Source organism: Melanostigma gelatinosum (assembly GCF_949748355.1).
Source record: "Melanostigma gelatinosum genome assembly, chromosome: 20".
In the NCBI taxonomy this organism is placed as follows: domain Eukaryota; kingdom Metazoa; phylum Chordata; class Actinopteri; order Perciformes; family Zoarcidae; genus Melanostigma; species Melanostigma gelatinosum.
This window is the reverse complement of record NC_136653.1, coordinates 18,359,172-18,377,617: the sequence shown is the minus strand read 5'-3', so window position 1 is coordinate 18,377,617 and position 18,446 is coordinate 18,359,172. Positions and strand designations below refer to the sequence as shown.

The following is an 18,446-nucleotide window of genomic DNA, read 5'->3' as shown; positions in this document are numbered from 1 at the left end:
GCATCTCTCGGTCTCTCTCTTTATCGCTCCCTCTCTCTCTCTCTCTCCCGATATGATTAAACCGTGCACGCGCCCCGTGGGTGGCTCCGCGCGCACATATCAGTAAATTTCCCTCTGGAGCGATAGAATCATGCAGATATGAGGGGGAAAAGATATACTGAGCAGATGTTTAATCAGGCCTCATGAGTGCATGAACAAAGTGCTTGTGTGTGTGTGTGTGTGTGTGTGTGTGTGTGTGTGTGTGTGTTGGGGGGGGGGGGGGTACCCTGCACCTTCTGCCTCAGCTGCTTTGTGAGAAAACTTAATGAATGTTCAGCTGACCTCTCCACCGCCACAGATAATACATTTGCACCCTCAAACCATTTCATTCTTTCTTTTTTTAATGACAGATGTTGAGGGTTCACCTGTTTTCACATGTTACAACATTCTCCTTAAACCTGCAATAATGACATAGGATTGTTTTTTTTGGGCCACTTGGGGGCGGTGTAAGCAAGATGATATGGTCATCGTGATAGCAAACATTTGCCTGTTTACAAATCCAGCATTAAGGAGCAACATGATCATTCAACAGGAGTGGTATTTGCGTCCATTTGATGACGTCAGGATCCAGGATCCCTGTCTGACCCGTTGTGTGTTTCCCCTGATCTCCTCTCCTCATGTGTCCTGTCATTCCCCTGTTTGTTATTGTGTGCCATGTGCTCTGTGTTTGTCCTCTGCCTGGAGACACCTCCCATGGCCACACCCTTGAGTGTGCACAGCTGAGGACACTCCAGCCGATCACCTCCTGCAGCCTGACACACCAGACTCAGGGCCCACTAATGATTCCCCTGTCTCGATATAAACTCTGGTCCTGCAGTCTGGGGTTGTCAGGTCGTACCGTCTTTCACCCGCTTCAACCCCGTGGCATCCTCTGCCCTCCTTGTGTTACACGGACTACACACGCCGTCAAGCTGCCAGCCCTCCGGTGTCGAGCCACGGGCCTCACACCGTCGATCTGCCACTCGGGTGTCGGACCACGGGCTCCACACCTTCCTGTCTTAGTCAGGCTAAATAAAACCTGTTTCCATTAACTTCTGTCTCCTGTGGTCTTGCGTTTGGGTCCTACCTGTGAACTCCCGTGACACATGAATGTTAAGTCCGATATTCACCCTCTTTTATCTCTGTTTTTGGTCTCCACGCACTCAGGCTCTTTAGCTGCTAAATGCTCCACTATGTTCGCCAGCTAGTGTCTCATAGTGTCTAGTACAGCTGCCTGCTGTGGCCAAAAACCACACTGAACCAAAACAGTAAAGTTGCCGGACAGCGAAACAATGAGCCAAAGGTTGATATAAAGTTGAGGGGAGGCGATTTTAATCTGTAATCTGTCTGTAATCTGATATCAATGTAGTTGTGTTATTTTTATTTAGTTTGGACCCAAATGTTTTATCTTTTTGTTTCAATAAAATAACTACTACTAGTATCTTGCATCAATATATGTCCACATCAAACAGACTTACAAGGCAGACTATCAATTTCCATGAACATAAGTGTGAGACCAAATACCCAAGTGATGCCAAAACATGAATAGTATATTCCATATGCCTTTATACTTGACATGCATCGAATATGCTGATCTCATATCAATGTCATGTATTATTCAGCTAGTTTGCATATTTGTCCAAGCTTTAGAAATAAAAACTATACTTTGCCACTTCGTCCAACTTCTCATTTGCATCAAACCAAAATAATTCAGTATATATTTTCGTGATTCTTACAAGAGGTGCATGCAGGTTTATCATATTAATCGCACAGGCTGAGACGGTCACAAAGCTCGCCGAAGCAAAACGGGTGAAATACCATGTGTTTAGGCATATATGAGACCTCAACCCCACCATTGACATTTCCCCCCTCAGTGCATTGCAGCTGTCTATGTGCATATATGTTGTTTTTCATTCGGCTCATTTGTGCCAGTGAATAAACTGGGATAAAAGCCATAAAAGTGCTCCAACTGTGAGTCACATAAGATCGTCATCAGAGGAAATATCTCTCTCTCTCAACTCTCTTGTGACAAATCTCTGAAAAATCTGACAGTCGCGTGTGTGACGTACAATCAATGCAACAGGACGTTTTTGACAGCGGACGTCGTCATAATAGACGAAGCGCAGGTGTTCCCAGTGTTCCCAGTGTTCCCAGTTAGCTAACACAGTGATCCAAAGCAAAGAGAGAGGGCAGGTGAGGGTGGAGCCTCCTGGGGTTGCACAAACCCTTTGGATCAGGAAAATGAGAAACAGTTCACAAGAAAAATACAGTATTAAAGTGTTTGTTCACCTAATTCCACCTGTATCATTTTTCCTCCATCATTGGAAAACTGCTTTTTCAACAGCAACATGATTTTTTGAGTCGATTGATTGTAGCTAAAGGTGCCAGCAAACAGCAATGTTGTTTTTGAAATTTGGTTGATTGAGCCCTTTGAGATCTTTTCACTGACTAAACCTTAAATCTTACGGCCTACATCCTGATTTTAACGTTTACAATATCCCCATTCTGTTTAACTCAACGCAAACATTTCCTTTTCGCTGCAGCACTACTTGTTTCCTCTATTAATGAGCAAAGCTCTTCTGAGTCCCACTAAATGAATTCTTATACATATTAATGTTTACCAGTGGGATGTTAAGATAACACATTGTAGTAATCTGAGTCAGTGCGATCATGTAATGAAAGTTTGATTAAAACATTATTCAATTTAATCAAATCATTAAAGATTCATTGCTACATTAGTATCTGTGTGTGTGTGTGTGTGTGTGTGTGTGTGTGTGTGTGTTGAAGGAGAATCTACTCACCTTTCAAGCATCACACACACATATTACATCACAGTACATTGCACACACACAATTCAGTTCTTCGAAAGGCAAAAGATACAACAAGCACAGGAGGTAAAATCAGATCTGATCAGATTTGATTTGAGGTCATTGCAGCAGCAGCAGCAGCAGCAGCTGGAGGCGGATGTATGCTCAGATAATATAGAGGCTGTAAAGCAGTGAGCAGAGCGAGGTCGACTGCAGTTTCCTTTTCCAACTGAGACCTCTGCTGGTCACATACAGAGAAACTAAAGCTAAACTCACACTGGAAGCTGTTATATATAGAGACATGAGAGCTGGCAACCTGTATTCATTTCTGTCTTTATTGGGACATGGCTGGATTTAAAACATGTTGTTCTTGCTATGTTTTGCTTGGCTGAAGATGAAACCAACTTATTTTGGTGATCCCCCTCTGTTTCCCTTTTTGAGCTGTTCATTTGATCTAAATGACTATCAGATAGATTGCCATGAGTACAGATCGACTGTTCATCTATTGCCAACTGTAAGTCGTGTGTTTTGTGCTGATTATCAAATCTTAGCATGCAAACTCAGTAATAACAACAGGGAAAACATGACACTGTTCTTTTCTTCACTGTAGGCATGTTAGCGTTTTAACTCAAAGAACAGCCTCACAGAGCTGCTTGCGTGGCTGTGGACTCTTCGGGTAAACGTTTTACTGTACCTGTTAAACTTCAGCATGTTAGCATTGTCACTTTAAGCAACCACAACTACTTTAAGCAATTTTCAACACTTTGTAAAATTAGTTTATTCACTTTCTTACGGTAGATAGCTGAGAAGAGTGATACCGCTCTCATGTTGGTAAGCTAAATATGCAGCTACTGCCAGCAGCCAGTTAGCTTAGCACAAATACTGGAAGCAAGGGAAAACAGCAAGTCTGGCTAACCTCTCCTCACTTAACTTGTCATATATCATTTGTTTCTCTCTTCAAAAAGTGTAAAAGATAGATGAGCGGTAGATGAAAAGACTGATTCGACTGTCTGTTAAATATGAAGCCACCACCAGCAGCCAGTTAGCTTAGCTTAGCACAAAGACTGGAAGCAGGAGGAAACTGCAAGCCTGGCTCTGTCCTAAGGCAACAAAATCCACCTACCAGCACCTCTAAAGCACTTTCCAATCAACTTTTTACCTCTCATTTGGGTTAACGATAGATGAGAAGTAGATGAGAAGAGTTGATACTATATTTGGTTAAATGTGAAGCTACAAGCAGCCAGTTAGCTTTAGCTTTTCATAGGCCTTAAGAACAGAGCGGAGAGAGAACCAAATCTGCTGTTGCAGATCTTTTCTGATACGTTCTACTTCTGTGAATTCACATTTTAGTCTTCCTACCAGTTCTTCTACTCCTCTCACTTCACATTTTAGTTTTCTTACCAGTTCTTCAAACTCCCTTCTCTGCCTCTTGAATGTAAACATTATGCAGCCTAGGAGTATTCAGATGTGTGTATTAAATGTACACGCTTGTCATCTCATGAACCAAAGTCAACTCACCCTCTGTGCTGTATTGTGTGCGGTTGTTGACTCCAAAACTGGGATCCACTGCTCCACTTCCCAGATCTGGATCCTCTAGACCAGCGGTTCCCAAACTTTTTAGGACGTGCACCCCGTTCAGCCGTTCAGCTCAATAAGTAATGCTGCTGGACTTCTACTTTTGAATGCAGGACTTTTACCTGTTACAGAGTATTTCGGCCCTTCGGTGCTGCTACATTTACTTCTGTAAAATATCTCACTATACTTATTCCACCACTGGTTACCACAACAACATTTATTTTCACTTTAAATGCTGATAATTTATTTTGCAATTCTTATTTATGTCAAATAAAATACATTTTAATTCATGCCTGAAACCACTCTCTTCAGCATTAAACATATACTTAGCAGCTCACACATAGTCCCCCTCTACACCTGTTTACTGATGCACCAAGTCTCTATCTCATGCTGTTTTAAATAATTTGAGCTGTAAAATGAGCTGCCTCAACAGACATCATTTTCTCTGACTGATGAAAACACTATCTACCAGGAAGCAGAGAAGAGGAAGTGCTGGTTCTTCGTTTTGACACTCACACTTCATGGATCACTTTTTTTGAGGAAGTGAGTAAAACAACAACTTCCTAAAAAATACCGGTAAGTAAAAGTGGGAGGACAGTGTACCAGTTTGAATAAAAGGAATAAACATCAACATCTAAGATGTATGGAAGATCTTTAAAATTCTGCTCAGAAATGTGTTAATGTATGTGTTTTCGTACATAATATATTCTACATGAAAAACGAGAGAAAGACAAATTTTGCTCAAAAAAGCCTTTTTTCTGAAGGCCCTGCCCATTTTCCTGAAGGACCTGCCTTCAACCCTCACTTCATCACATGATCCGCACAAAGGAGGTCAGCGACGACAGGATGAAGTTTACGATCGAGACGAGCATGTTTCTCATGTTCACTGTCTATTACATGGTGAGAGATATCATTTCCATTCTTTTCATCTGAGAGGAGCATTTCATTCAAACAAAGGAGGATCATTAAATTACAAGATCCCGTGGATATGACATCCGTGATTAATCAGCTCTTCTTTGTGTGACAGTGAGTATCAGAAACCATTATTGAGTCATTGATAATAAGGTTTAATAATGTTCAGATGACATACATTTACCATAGTGTTCTAATTTTGAGGATCTTTTGTTTGTTACTGTCCTTGATGGTTTGTTTTATTGGATTTTCAGGATCTCCAGATGGACTTTACATTGAGAGATTGCAATTCCTTGATTTAAAAAAGATGTAAAAATGGCTCCTGGAGGGAAAGAGGACAAAACAATGCAGAAAAGAGGATCCGAATGTTTTAAACTGAGTTTTGTTTTTCTCTTACTGAATATCAGCAGTTTTGTTGTTCCAGTCACAGGATTTTATATGAAGTCTTGCCATATCAGTAACAACAATGTCATATGTACCAAGAGTAACCTCCACGCGGTTCCTCGAGATATTCCCTCAACGGTGCAAGGTTTTTACTTGGCTGAGAACAAAATTTCAATCCTAAAACCATCAAATTTTAAAAATCTTTCCATTTTGACGCAGTTAGACCTGAAACGCAACTACATTTCGCAAATACAACGAGACGCCTTTGCCGATCTGATTTCCCTCAAGAAATTAAATTTAAACAATAACAGACTTGTTGTACTTGGAGATGATCTTTTTCAGGGTTTGAGCAACCTCACAGAGCTCAGACTCCAAGATAATCGCATCAAGTCCGTGTCATCCACCTCTTTTAAGGCCTTGACAAGCTTGACGTTTTTGGACATCTCCAACAACAAACTGTACCACTTGACAAAAGTTCACACTATATTACAGCACCTGCCAAATCTACGGGAGCTGTCAGTGGAAAAGAACGATCTAACCACTTTTTATTCGTGGGAACTGACAAACAGCTCGCTAAAACTCACTTCCCTTGATTTGTCTCAAAATCCTATTGCTGTCTTCAGGATCACCGCGGATGTTTTTCCAAATCTCACCTGGTTAAACATCGGCCTCCATTCTTCTAAAAAGACACAGATGAAATGGGACATTCGTAACAAGACTTTTCTTAGTCGAGTGTCTACTCTTGATATTAGTGGGCTTAAAATCGATAATGATGCCATGAAAACGTTACGAGAGAACTTCAACCCCTCACTGACTTCTCTGAGGATGAATGAAATGAAACATACACGCCTTACAGCACTAGTCAACGTTTCCTGCACCATCCCAACAGTGTCTACACTCCAACTCAGACGTAACAACCTACTCTATGTTAATGCGCAATTCTTCCAGTTGTGTATTAACATAACAGAGATAGATTTAGCCAGCAATAACATACAGAATATCAGTGAAGAGGCCTTCAGATCTCTGCGAGGGTTAAAGATCTTGAGTCTGACTCAAAACAAACTTCCATGTGTTCCAGCTGCCATAAGGAATCTACCAACTCTCCAAAAGCTGGATCTCAGCAAGAATAAGATCGAAACACTCGAATGCAACGATTTCACCAACCTGACAAAGCTCAGACAGCTCAGCCTTCATCAAAATTCAATCTCAGCTCTCAAGGAGTGCGTCTTCAAGGATTTGATACGATTGGAAGTTTTAAAGCTGCAGAACAACAAAATCTCCAAATTAGAAGGTGCTTTTAAAATATACCTGCCAAATCTAAAACAACTGCGTTTGAATCTGAATGAACTCACCGCCATTAAACACGGAGAATTTGCAGGCTTGCAGTCACTCCAGAACTTGTCATTAAATGATAATCAAATCAATATACTTGAAAATGGGTCTTTTCTCGGATTAAGGAATCTTACCGATATGCAGCTGAACGCGAATAAAATAGATGAAAAGGGGCTACGCAAAGGTTTTTTCCATGATCTGATCAATTTGAAAGCATTGGATTTGAGGGACAATAAAATTAAATACTTTGAGAGCGTAGCTTTGCCTGATCCACCATTTTCTAAGCTGTCCCGTCTGCAGAAGTTGGTGTTTCTTGGAAATAACCGTAGGGGGAAGTCCTTGCTGCCTTCCAACTTCCTTCAAGGTTTGACTCATCTTTTGGATTTCAATGCCAGGAATACTCAACTTCTATCCTTGCACAAAGACACGTTTACTTACACGCCTCAACTGCAAACACTTGACATTAGCGCAAATGACCTCACGGATCTCTCCCCCGAGTTGTTTTACCCAATCCAAGGCCTTCTAAGCCTCTCAATATCTAGAACAAGCCTCCAATCTCTATATTTCCTTATAGAAGCCAACCTTACTAAACTGGAATTCCTGCAGGCAAGAAGGAATCAATATTCAGTCGTCAGTGAGAAAGATATAAAGTCCTTACCGGCCCTCGTTTACCTCGATCTTCAAGGCAATAGCTTCACCTGTGACTGCGATAACGCCTGGTTCCAAAGTTGGGCAGTTGACGACAAGCAAACACAAGTTTATGACGCCTACAACTTTACGTGCAACTATCCTCCAAACCTTAAGGGTATGAAACTGTTGGACCTAAACGTCCGGTCCTGCACAGTGGACATAGAGTTCATCTACTTTATCTGCACCACATGCATGATCCTCCTGTTTATGTTGGTGTCCTTCACCTACCATTTCCTGAGGTGGCAGCTGGCCTACGCCTATTACCTCTTTCTGGCTTTGCTCTTTGACACGAAGCTTAAAAACAAGCAAGCTGCCAATCAGTACGACGCCTTCGTCTCCTACAACGCCCATGATGAGCCGTGGGTCATCAGGGAGCTGTTGCCAAAACTGGAAGGGGAACAGGACTGGAGATTGTGTCTGCACCATCGAGACTTCGAGCCAGGTGAGACCTGGCATTGAACAACATGTTTAGCTATGCTTGTGGATTGGCTTTTGGTCTAGCAATGTCTGCCGGTTGGTTGGTTCAGAAACAATGGCAGGGTTCAGGTTTGGGTTCAGTTTTTGGAGAGCAAGCAACATTGATAATCTGGCAACTGGCTGGGGTAAAGGGGTTGGATTATGTACTGAAAGGGTGATTGGGGAATGAAACACAAACAATCAAACACAATTTTCAAGCAAACAGTCTGATTTGAGTGTGTACACTTGGCAAAAATGTATTCTGGCAATTAATATCCTGAGGCGCATGTTACTTTTGTGTGTTGCTTTGTACTTTCATCTATACTCCAGAGGGTGTCACCATAGTACTCTTTGTACTGCACCATCAGAGGAACTAATGAGGCGAATCCAGACTTTTCTTCACCTTTTTCCTTCTCGCTTCCTCAGGTAAACCCATCATAGACAACATCACAGATGCTATCTACAGAAGCAGGAAGACCATCTGTGTGATCAGTCGCAGATACCTCGAGAGCGAGTGGTGCTCCAGAGAGATCCAGGTGGCCAGGTAAACATGTCAGCCAACACACGGCAGTTCAACACCCCAATAACTGTATGAAGCCAGTTTGTGTGACTGATCAGTCGATTCCTTCCTTTGTAGTTTCCGTCTGTTCGACGAGCAGAAGGACGTGCTGATCATGGTGTTTCTGGAGGACATCCCCATCGCTCAGCTGTCTCCTTACTACCGCATGAGGAAGCTGCTGAAGAGGCGGACCTACCTGAGCTGGCCTCGAGCCGAAGAGCACCCCGAGCTGTTCTGGGAGAAACTCCGCCAGGCTCTGAAGACTGGAGAAGACCTTGGTGAGGACCGGTTCCTCCTCAATGTGGTGGCCGGACCGTGATGGAAAGGAAATACAATCCTTCGAGGTTCACAGACAGTGGACTTCGTTGGAGTCTTCTTGGAATTTGTTGAATGATACTACCAATCTTCTAACCTGCAACAGATTGACATATGTACAGTTTCATTTCGCTCAAAACATGTTGCATCATTGTCACGATAACGTACTGTATATATGGTCATTTACATTATTTAGAAATGAAGCAACTGGCTGGTAATCAGTAAAAATGTCGCTTGGAAAACCGGCAAAATAAATTTGTGAAAATAAATGTATAATCTGAAAGGTTTTACATTGATTATGGGGGAAAATCATACAGTCTGTATTATTATGTAACCAGCAGCACACAATCTTGTTATTTTAATCTTTTTTATCTTGTAAATGTTAAACTTGGTGTTTCATCTGTTGTCCCTGGACACTTTTGAATCTGCTTTTTGGAATTATTGTTATTTTTATTACATTATCCATCATCAGCGGGATAACATTGTCTTCTTCTGGGTAAAAACTTTGTGACAAATGTCTAATATCAAATGCAGAATTTTTCAATTGTATCCTCGTCTTCGTAATATTATTACCATTATATTGAGTCGACTGCATATTTGATCGTGCTGATTTAGAGTTTTACTGACTTTTATTGACTAATCAATGTAAAGTACGATCAAATTTGCAATGTTAGCAGATATGATGATTGTATTTCCTTTTTTAAAATACTTGTTCTATATACAGTAGATAAAGGTAAACTCTCAATAATTAATTTCAAGTCATTTTTAAAATATAATAAATGAAAAGGTTGTATTGAAAGTATAAAATGTGTGGACATATAGACATACACATGTATTATCAAACATCTATTTTAATACATTCTTTGAAAATATAAATTACAAGCAAAACTTCCAACTTCCATACTTCATTTCTCTGACCCAAAATATCAGAGTTCAGCACCACGCAATACATAACACATAAATATATAATATGCATACATATGCAGTATATACTTCTCAAAAACAATGTTTTCATAATTGTTTTGTTGGTGATCTGTTGCTACAACGTACCGTTTACTGTGTATACTATGTACTACACTTTGCTGTTTATAAAACAGAACAAATATAATAAGATATAAGATAATAATTTACATAAATCAAATTACAGTGACTATCAGGGTTCTTGGGTGCATACGAAATAGAGTCATGTGCTGCAGATATGAACTGCTCTGTAGAGCTTATGCTGACGTGGTGTTGTTCTTCGCGGTGATCTGACTGTTCTTCCTCCTCCTCTCACTACACAGGAAAATGGAAACACAACATTAATTTCGTTTAGTGCATGGTTAGAGCATCAAATGAAAAATATTGCACAGAAAGACGGCATTATTAAGCACCCTAAAGGGACATGAGTGTACTCACTCGAGGCATTTCATCTGTCTCTGAGTCCACTTGGCTGAAGGGTTAGCACACACGAACCTGCCTGGAAGGTGGAATCTGTGTGAAAACAGGACACGGTTAAGAAATTATGAAATATGAGACACATTAATGTGCTCCATTACGCGAGAGGAAGAGTTCCTCCCTGTGGTCTCATTCTAGTTTGTGTATTCACCCCACAGAGTCTCTCAGGCATATTTACTACAGTGACAGTCCACAGAGTCCTGCAGCCACCTCTCCTATACAAGAGCAAGGCACACACTTTATAGTTGTTTAGCCTCTTTTTGTCGTGGAATAGTGTCTCTTTGGGGTCCTTTTAATGTGTCTTTGTAGTTGTTTTGTGTCACTTTGTAATTTTTTGAGTGTCTGTGTTGTTGCCATATGTCTGCTTGTGGTCATCTTGAGTCTCATTGTGGTTGTTTTGTGTCTCTTACTAGTCATCTTGAGTCTCATTGTGGTTGTTTTGTGTCTCTTACTAGTCATCTTGAGTCTCATTGTGGTTGTTTTGTGTCTCTTACTAGTCATCTTGAGTCTCATTGTGGTTGTTTTGTGTCTCTTACTAGTCATCTTGAGTCTCATTGTGGTTGTTTTGTGTCTCTTTCTAGTCATCTTGAGTCTCATTATGGTTGTTTTGTGTCTCTTTCTAGTCATCTTGAGTCTCATTGTGGTTGTTTTGTGTCTCTTTCTAGTCATCTTGAGTCTCATTGTGGTTGTTTTGTGTCTCTTACTAGTCATCTTGAGTCTCATTATGGTTGTTTTGTGTCTCTTTCTAGTCATCTTGAGTCTCATTGTGGTTGTTTTGTGTCTCTTTCTAGTCATCTTGAGTCTCATTGTGGTTTGTTGTGTCTCTTACTAGTCATCTTGAGTGTCATTGTGTTTTTTTGTGTCTCTTACTAGTCATCTTGAGTCTCATTGTGGTTGTTTTGTGTCTCTTTCTAGTCATCTTGAGTAAACATTTGTTGTTTCTTTCTTAATATTTCCACCTGGATCTACCCGCTACAGCCGGCTCCATGTGTTGCTGTTACTACTGAATTTTCAGAATTGCATGAGATCAACTCGTTTACTCACATCACGGCGTTGATGTCGCAGGAGTTGACGATGGTCTGAATGGTGTAGCCCATCAGACGCTGGCATGACAGCTGGCGTGAGGTGTACATCATGCAGCAGCTCGCTGCAAAAATTGTAAAAAAAACAAATAAATACAGAGAACCACGTCATTTTGATTCTGGGAACACAGCATTAACAAATATAGTTTTTGACAAATATGTTAATGTTGCTTATTTTTTAACTCTGAACCACACAATCTTAAATCTACTTTCCCACTGTTTGTTAGAGCTTTAAGATTTGCAGTGAAGACTTACCTGAGTGTGTGCTGCCGATAAAGGTAGTGAGGATGACGAGGGAGCACAGAACTGCCAGGAGACAAACTTTGCTGCTTGCCATTGTTTCTTATGGTGGGAGTGCTGGCTGTACCGCTCTCAGTTTGTTGATGTCGAGGTTCAGAGTAAAGTAAAGCGCCTGGAGGGATTTAGTGAGAGTGTGACAGAGACGGCCCTGCTCACTGCTTAAGTAGGCCGTCTCTGGGATTTTCCCGTGTTTGGCAGGATTGTGTAACGCATGAGATTGTTTCAGAATGTGGAAGTGAGCCAGAAAACCTCCTGGTTCTCACCTCCGCATGGGACCAGGAAGTGTTTTAGAAAATTGGCATTTGTAGCCTGTGGAAGTGATTATCAATGTCCAACCACCTTTATCAGTGTAGCACCACTAGAAATAACCAGAAAAGAGGACAAAACTCATATGATTGAACAAAAACAACAGACAGTAAATAAGCATTGTTAAACAAGAGGAATAAAATAAGATGCAGAATAAAGCATCATCAAGGCAGCCAACACAGAGATGTAAAGATAATATAAACTCAACGTGAAATGAGTGAAATGACTAATTCTTAAAAAAGGTATTTAAAAAAACAACGACTTTGTTACATTAAAAAGAGATTGAAAGACAATACACATTGACCTAATGCTAATGTTTGCTGGAAATAGTAGCAAGGACATTTTTTAAGGACTGATAACCTGGCAAGGATTTGAATATCACGTAAATTGTCAAACATGAGAAAATATTGCAAAACCTCAGTTTGGTTAATGATCATTTTCAGTTAAATCAGTTAAAAAGCATCCATGGAGTTAAGCTCTCACAGCACGAGTACACTTTCCTAAACTTCCCCCACAACTTCCCCTGACAAGTTATTCAATAACCACCTCCCTTGCAGCAGCACGAAAGGAATTTACTCATTGTGTGTGCTACATTAGTATCTGTGTGTGTGTGTGTGTGTGCGTGCGTACGTGCGTGTGTGCGTACGTGCATCTTTTTATCAACTTAGAAAGACACACACCGATGTCTACGGGTCAGATAACCTCAAGATAGTGACGACTCCAGTGTGAACATTTGGAGAAGAGGACTGACTCTAAAAGTGACCTGTCCACATGTGAATGGTGTGACAAGTTGAACGACAGTTTGAAAGGTGAGGAAGTGTTCTCAGGGGCACTTTCAAATAGCGATGTGTTCAGAAAGACAAACAGACGACTTTTATTGCGCAGAAAGTCCCTCAACTCCTGTCAGATGTCATTCGAAGTGTTTCAGAGTGATATTGAGATCCAAAGGCTGTAATTATCAGAGGTATGCGGCTGCTGTTTAACCTGCAGAAAACGTTGCGTCACTAGTGATTCTTGCTGACATATGCCATTCTTGTTGACAGGTCATTCGCTGCTGTGTGGTCCTTAATTAACTTGTTTATCAAAGTTGTTCTTCCTCTCGATTCATTAATCATTAGAAGGAAAACAGAATTGGTGAAGTGGAAAGTCAATGTTGGTGTATATCTGTTGACCACGTTCGTCCCCTAACCTCAACCATGTGGTTATTCTTGTCACCATCACAACACAGCTCTCCTAACCTTCATGTGTAAGTAGACTTTTGATCCCAAACTTCTACAATGATACTTATTTGAACACAAACCATGATCTTTTACCCATCAACCTTTTACGAAGTTGTGTTGTGGTGGAGCTTGTTGTAACCAAATGACACTAAGGCACTTCAGCATTAGCTTCACTTTGCAAACGTGGAGATTAGTCCTTGTTTAAAATCCAACCAAACCTTAACTAGTACAACTTCCATTATGTGTTTCTAGAAACTTTATTTAACTTCTCATCTTTGATTGTCTTGAAAAGTATTATCATCTATATTACTGCGAAGCTGGTCCAAACCATAAGTCGAATTACAAATGCATTGTCGAATGAATTAGGCCCACATTTAACACTTTTGGTATTCAAATCAATACTGAACTGGATTACCATCGAGGTAATGTGGGCCACTGCCCTGGGGATGTGTGGAAACTAGTTTGTGGTAATTTGCTCAACTGCACATTTGTTTGTTAACACTGTTTGCACCACAAAACGTCATTATAGACTTGAATGACGCAGCACTCGTATTATTAGTCTGGAGGCCTTCATCATTTTGGTATATATTGTGCTTCAATGTTCGACTTTATAAAATCGTATGTTGCTTAAACAAGTTACAAATTATAATCGGGCCATGGTGTTTATTGAGGAGCTGCAGTGATGAGACTGTCTATAACTCGGATAAAAGATGAATTGCTTCATAGGTACAATTAAAATGCCTTGCATGTGATTACAGGGCAGATGCTATTACATCATTTGCTGAAGTACCACGATGGTTTTACTGCAGGAAGACAGGCTTTGATATCGAAGGTTCGAGTCATAAACTTTAACAACGATGGCGCAGGAGATAACAGTAAGCGTCACATTCTTTGTGGACTTCAGCCTTTCTAAAAATAGCTCTACCTTTCCTCTGAATTCAGTCTGGGAATGAGTGTGCTTACAGTGCAGTTTATGAGTTACATTTGAGATGTGGCAATACTATCGCCAATATAATATTTGACAGCACAACTATACTTTTCTTGGACAAAAGCTTCATTACCTCAGAAGCCTCAGATTTAGCTTTACGTGCACCAAATTGTGTATTTTACATAGAATTTCACAATTTATTTCAAGGAGAACTATTTTTTAAAATCACCAGTTAATAATCAACTCCTGATAGAAAACCAACCACCGATAAACGTCATGACGTGATGTTCTCGTTAACCCTTCTTGCTCAAGGTTGGAGAGTTTGCAATCTATTTATATACCGCAGCCTTTGAGCAGCTAAAAATAGCAAGCGTGAGTAAAATAGTAACAGACGTGGGACTCTCCAGGAACGTATGCACATCATGCTGACGTGTGAGCTGCTATTTCCTTGTTTCCATAATAGAGAGATAATAGAGGTGCTGTGGTACAACAGGGGTGAAAACATGCCACCACTTCATGTTGAGGTTTAACTTTGCAGCCTTGTGGTTTTCATTCAACGGTAGCTGTAACCTTAGCTTTCGTCACGGCTGAATGGCAATGAATGTTATCAGCACAGCAACTTTGTACAGTGAGTGTGACACTCCGGCACTGTAGGTCCTATTAGGACCGAAAAATAACAACCCTCGTAATAAGCCCTTAGCTGTAGAGATTTTTAAGCTATTTTAGCTAATTTCTTCTTTTTTTTTTGCGACCTGCGATTTCAGCTCTCATCAACTTTGTTTGTAGCAGCAGCAGAAAAATGATTCTTATAAATCGTCAAGTACTAAACTGTGAAGCATTAGGCTTTTTGGAGACCAAACATTTGCTGAAAGGCAATTGAATATCAGCCTTATATTTATTGGTTCAAAAAAACAGAACTCCAGATTTATGCTTATGTTGTTTTGTGTTTGCCTTAATTAAGTGAAAGCAATTTTTGCTAATACAACTTAAGGATTGTCAATAACTTTATGTACACAGCTTGCTCTGCTACCCCCAAGTGGCAACAAATATTTACTATTTCAGCTCAATACCTCACTTCAAACTCAAATAGTTTGCATCCAAGCAGTTGAAACCTACAGAACTTTGTGAAGATCCCAAAGTTTCTAAAAAAATAAACAAATACGTGAGGGACAATTTTGGGTGAAAACATGAAATGATTCCCAAGACTACTCTGCTCTTAATTTGCAGGAATGTTGCAGCCATTAAAGATAAGATATCATCAAAGAGAAGTGAACTTGGTTTGATCTCCACAGCTGCCGCTACAATTCATCACCAGACAAAGAAAAGCTCTGACGTACAGGAGCTCGAACCTAAAGGTATAGCTGTGAATTACACCAGGCGGGAAAAATGAACTTTGCTTTTTGTTTGTTGGCCTTGATTGCCCGGCTGACAGAGAATTGAGGTCAGCTAGCAGTTAATGGCGAGTGAGTTAATGCAGTCTGGGATGAAATGTTTGTCTGAAATTTAACCTGCTCAGAAACCAAAAAAATCTGCTGTCAAACAATCCAGTCTATTCTGGGGAAAGCACTTGTTGTGTAACTGAATACACACTCACACAGAAAAAAGAAAGTACCGTTAGTCCCACCCTCCCTCTGAGATCTCTATTCCCGGCAGTGAATCCCACCGGTGTCCCAAACAATACTCAACCACTTCACCTTCACACGCATATCCAAACTCAAGATCCACATCTTCTCATCTCAGGAGAAATGACGCTGCTTTCTATTCTGACGCCGGCTCTTCTTTGGGTGGCCATTCAGGCAGCAGGTAAGTCATTGTTTGCAGAACAATCCAGATTACAATGGTTGCAGAATGCCATGGCCCAATGTTTCTTCTTCTTCTGATGCGTCTCATTACTTTGCCTGTCTTCATGTTGAGAGTCAAACTGCATGCTACGACTTAGCAGTGTTGCTCTCTTGCACCAGAGACGGTTGTTGATCGCTACAAATCTGCAAAATGTCAACTCTTGCAGGAATTTGAAGAGAATTCTCAATTGTTCAACACGGCTGCAACAGCCATGTGCTGAGAATATAAAGTAGATTACAGCTGCAGATTTGTTTGAAGCTGCACTTTTGAATGTTTTCACATGGATCAGAATGACGATGCGAAAGGAGTCTTGTCAGAATTAATTTGGGCCGCAGCAGGTCGTTATTTCTGGCCAAAAAAAATGGATAAACACGCTGTAATACATACTGTACCTGCAAAGTTGGCAACAAGCCTCTGAACATTTAGCTGCTAAAGATCCAGATAGCAACTGAATGCTAATGTTGTCCTGGTGCATGTGGTTAAATATGCTAACGTTTTAGCCATATCAGCGAATATGTCAACGTTGTGTTTACAGTTTGCCACTCTGCACCCAAGTCGTGAAACATTTTTTCCCCAAATCTCCCATGCAGAAACATGTAAAAACATGCTTTAATTTGTATGATCGTCATCTAGTTTTTTTAGTCGTCCGAATCAGGTGTCAGCACGAATTCTTGGCTCTTGTTGTGAAAGCCGAGCTTGCAAGATTCATGACTTTAATGAAGGTTTCAAGATGTCACACGGTATTTGATATGGCGTCCATCCAAAACACAGGAAGGCCCCGACAACAATGAACACAAACCCCACAAAAGTAGTTTGAGCAAAGAAGAGAAAGTATTTGAAGTCGCCTGCCAAAAAAAACAGTTTGATTCATGTATAATAGAACTATTCTGCCTTTGTGTTTGTGCAGGGCATCATAGTTGCTGTACGGCTTTCTCCGAAGTCCATGCTGTGAAATCCATTCTTAAAAGGGCAGATGCGGTGCAGTGCCATTGGCAGGGTATCACAGAAGGGTGCAGCATTAATGCAGTGTAAAGATTACATTGCCTGCTTTGTCCTTTTATTTGATACTTGTGTATGTGATACAAAGTACGACTCCTTGAACTCCTTCTGGCTATGTTTTCTTTCCCTCAATTTCCTCAGCTTCTATTAAAGATTAACTCCAGCCTTGTTTGCAAGTAAAAAATTTCCCATCACCTCCCATTTCTGCAAGACTTTCTCACATTTATACTCACCAGTTTTCAAAGTGAGACGACTGAATCACTACCTAAGAGTTCCGCAACTTTTTGTTGTTTCTGTTTCTCCTCCAAGTGTCATGAAGTGGAAGCGTCGCCAAGTGTGCGTGGCCTCAACACCTCACAAGCCTCAACACCTCACACCTTCAATAGTTGGAATGCTTAACAGCATTCCAACTATTACTTCTGTTGTCGTCATCCAAGTGAGCATTGGCACTCTCACAATCAAAGCCACTTGAGTCACCAAAGCCATCTTGATTGGGTGGAATGATTGTACCGTCGTGACGTACATGACAAAGAACACTCAAAGGCGTTGGGGTAAAGACATTCATTCAAACACAATTGAAACAGCTGTCATTAATTGTCTTCATGCTGAAATTATGCAGTGATGTAAGAGGACATGTTCTGAGTGAAAGGCATCTTATTTTGACCTCTGATGGCATTGTAGAGCAGGAAACGGTGGTTTCCCCTTTGTTTTGTATCAAGTTCTGCCATCATGCACGTACTTGACGTGTGATGATGAAATGCATACCTCTGACAGCTGCAGAGCGTGGAAAGTTAATGTTGGTAATATGTAGCAAAAGGTAGGACAACCAGTACAACAAGGGAAAAGAAATCTGTCATTCGATGTAAATGATTTAAAGAGGTACGGCACAAAAAACGTGTTTTTGTAAACTAAATGACAATGATGTAATGAAGAAGACTTGATAGTAGCGACTCATGTTTACCGAGGTAATAAATCAAGTGAGAAGTCATTTTTGAATAGACTTCTATACAATCTCACTTCTTTGCAACTAGAGAAGTCGCCCCCTGATGGCCATTCGACAGAATGCAGGTTTGAGACACTTCCACATTGGCTTCACTTCAGAACCAGAGGTTGCCGCCTGCTTTTCCCCAAAGACTTACATTGGGAAAGATACACTTATAATTTGTTCGGTAAATCAACTTCCTAATACAAACACTTAAATAGCCCTTATTTCAATCATTAGGTCCTAATGTACAAATAGCTAAATACAGAGTTATTGTCCTTCCTCCGTTCATGTGACTGAGC

The 18,446-nt window shown here is 40.6% G+C and overlaps 2 protein-coding genes across 2 annotated transcripts; one reads left to right on the top strand and one right to left on the bottom strand.

The window, feature by feature from the left end:
• Positions 1 to 5,331: 5,331 nt before the first annotated feature.
• tlr22 (toll-like receptor 22) lies at positions 5,332 to 9,649 on the top strand. Its single transcript, XM_079291841.1, has 4 exons — positions 5,332 to 5,426; positions 5,567 to 8,160; positions 8,601 to 8,718; positions 8,812 to 9,649. The coding sequence occupies exons 2-4, from the start codon at positions 5,628 to 5,630 to the stop codon at positions 9,050 to 9,052; spliced, it is 2,892 nt and encodes a 963-aa protein (XP_079147967.1). The 5' UTR covers positions 5,332 to 5,426; positions 5,567 to 5,627; the 3' UTR covers positions 9,053 to 9,649.
• Positions 9,650 to 10,080: 431 nt separating this feature from the next.
• On the bottom strand, positions 10,081 to 11,945 carry ccl20b (chemokine (C-C motif) ligand 20b). The gene is made up of 4 exons (XM_079291578.1): positions 11,823 to 11,945; positions 11,530 to 11,632; positions 10,447 to 10,521; positions 10,081 to 10,323 (listed from the first exon to the last, which is right to left on the bottom strand). Exons 1-4 carry the CDS (start codon positions 11,902 to 11,904, stop codon positions 10,266 to 10,268), a joined length of 318 nt encoding a protein of 105 aa, XP_079147704.1. The 5' UTR covers positions 11,905 to 11,945; the 3' UTR covers positions 10,081 to 10,265.
• Positions 11,946 to 18,446: the final 6,501 nt, after the last annotated feature.

Coding starts and splice junctions, on each gene's coding strand:
- ccl20b (XM_079291578.1), bottom strand. CDS start 11,904: ATGGCAAGCAGCAAAGTTTGTCTCCTGGCAGTTCTGTGCTCCCTCGTC. Junction 11,633..11,822: donor TATCGGCAGCACACACTCAG/GTAAGTCTTCAC, acceptor CAATTTTTGCAG/CGAGCTGCTGCATGATGTAC. Junction 10,522..11,529: donor TGCGACATCAACGCCGTGAT/GTGAGTAAACGA, acceptor GTTTTCACACAG/ATTCCACCTTCCAGGCAGGT.
- tlr22 (XM_079291841.1), top strand. CDS start 5,628: ATGGCTCCTGGAGGGAAAGAGGACAAAACAATGCAGAAAAGAGGATCC. Junction 8,161..8,600: donor CCATCGAGACTTCGAGCCAG/GTGAGACCTGGC, acceptor TCGCTTCCTCAG/GTAAACCCATCATAGACAAC. Junction 8,719..8,811: donor AGAGAGATCCAGGTGGCCAG/GTAAACATGTCA, acceptor CTTCCTTTGTAG/TTTCCGTCTGTTCGACGAGC.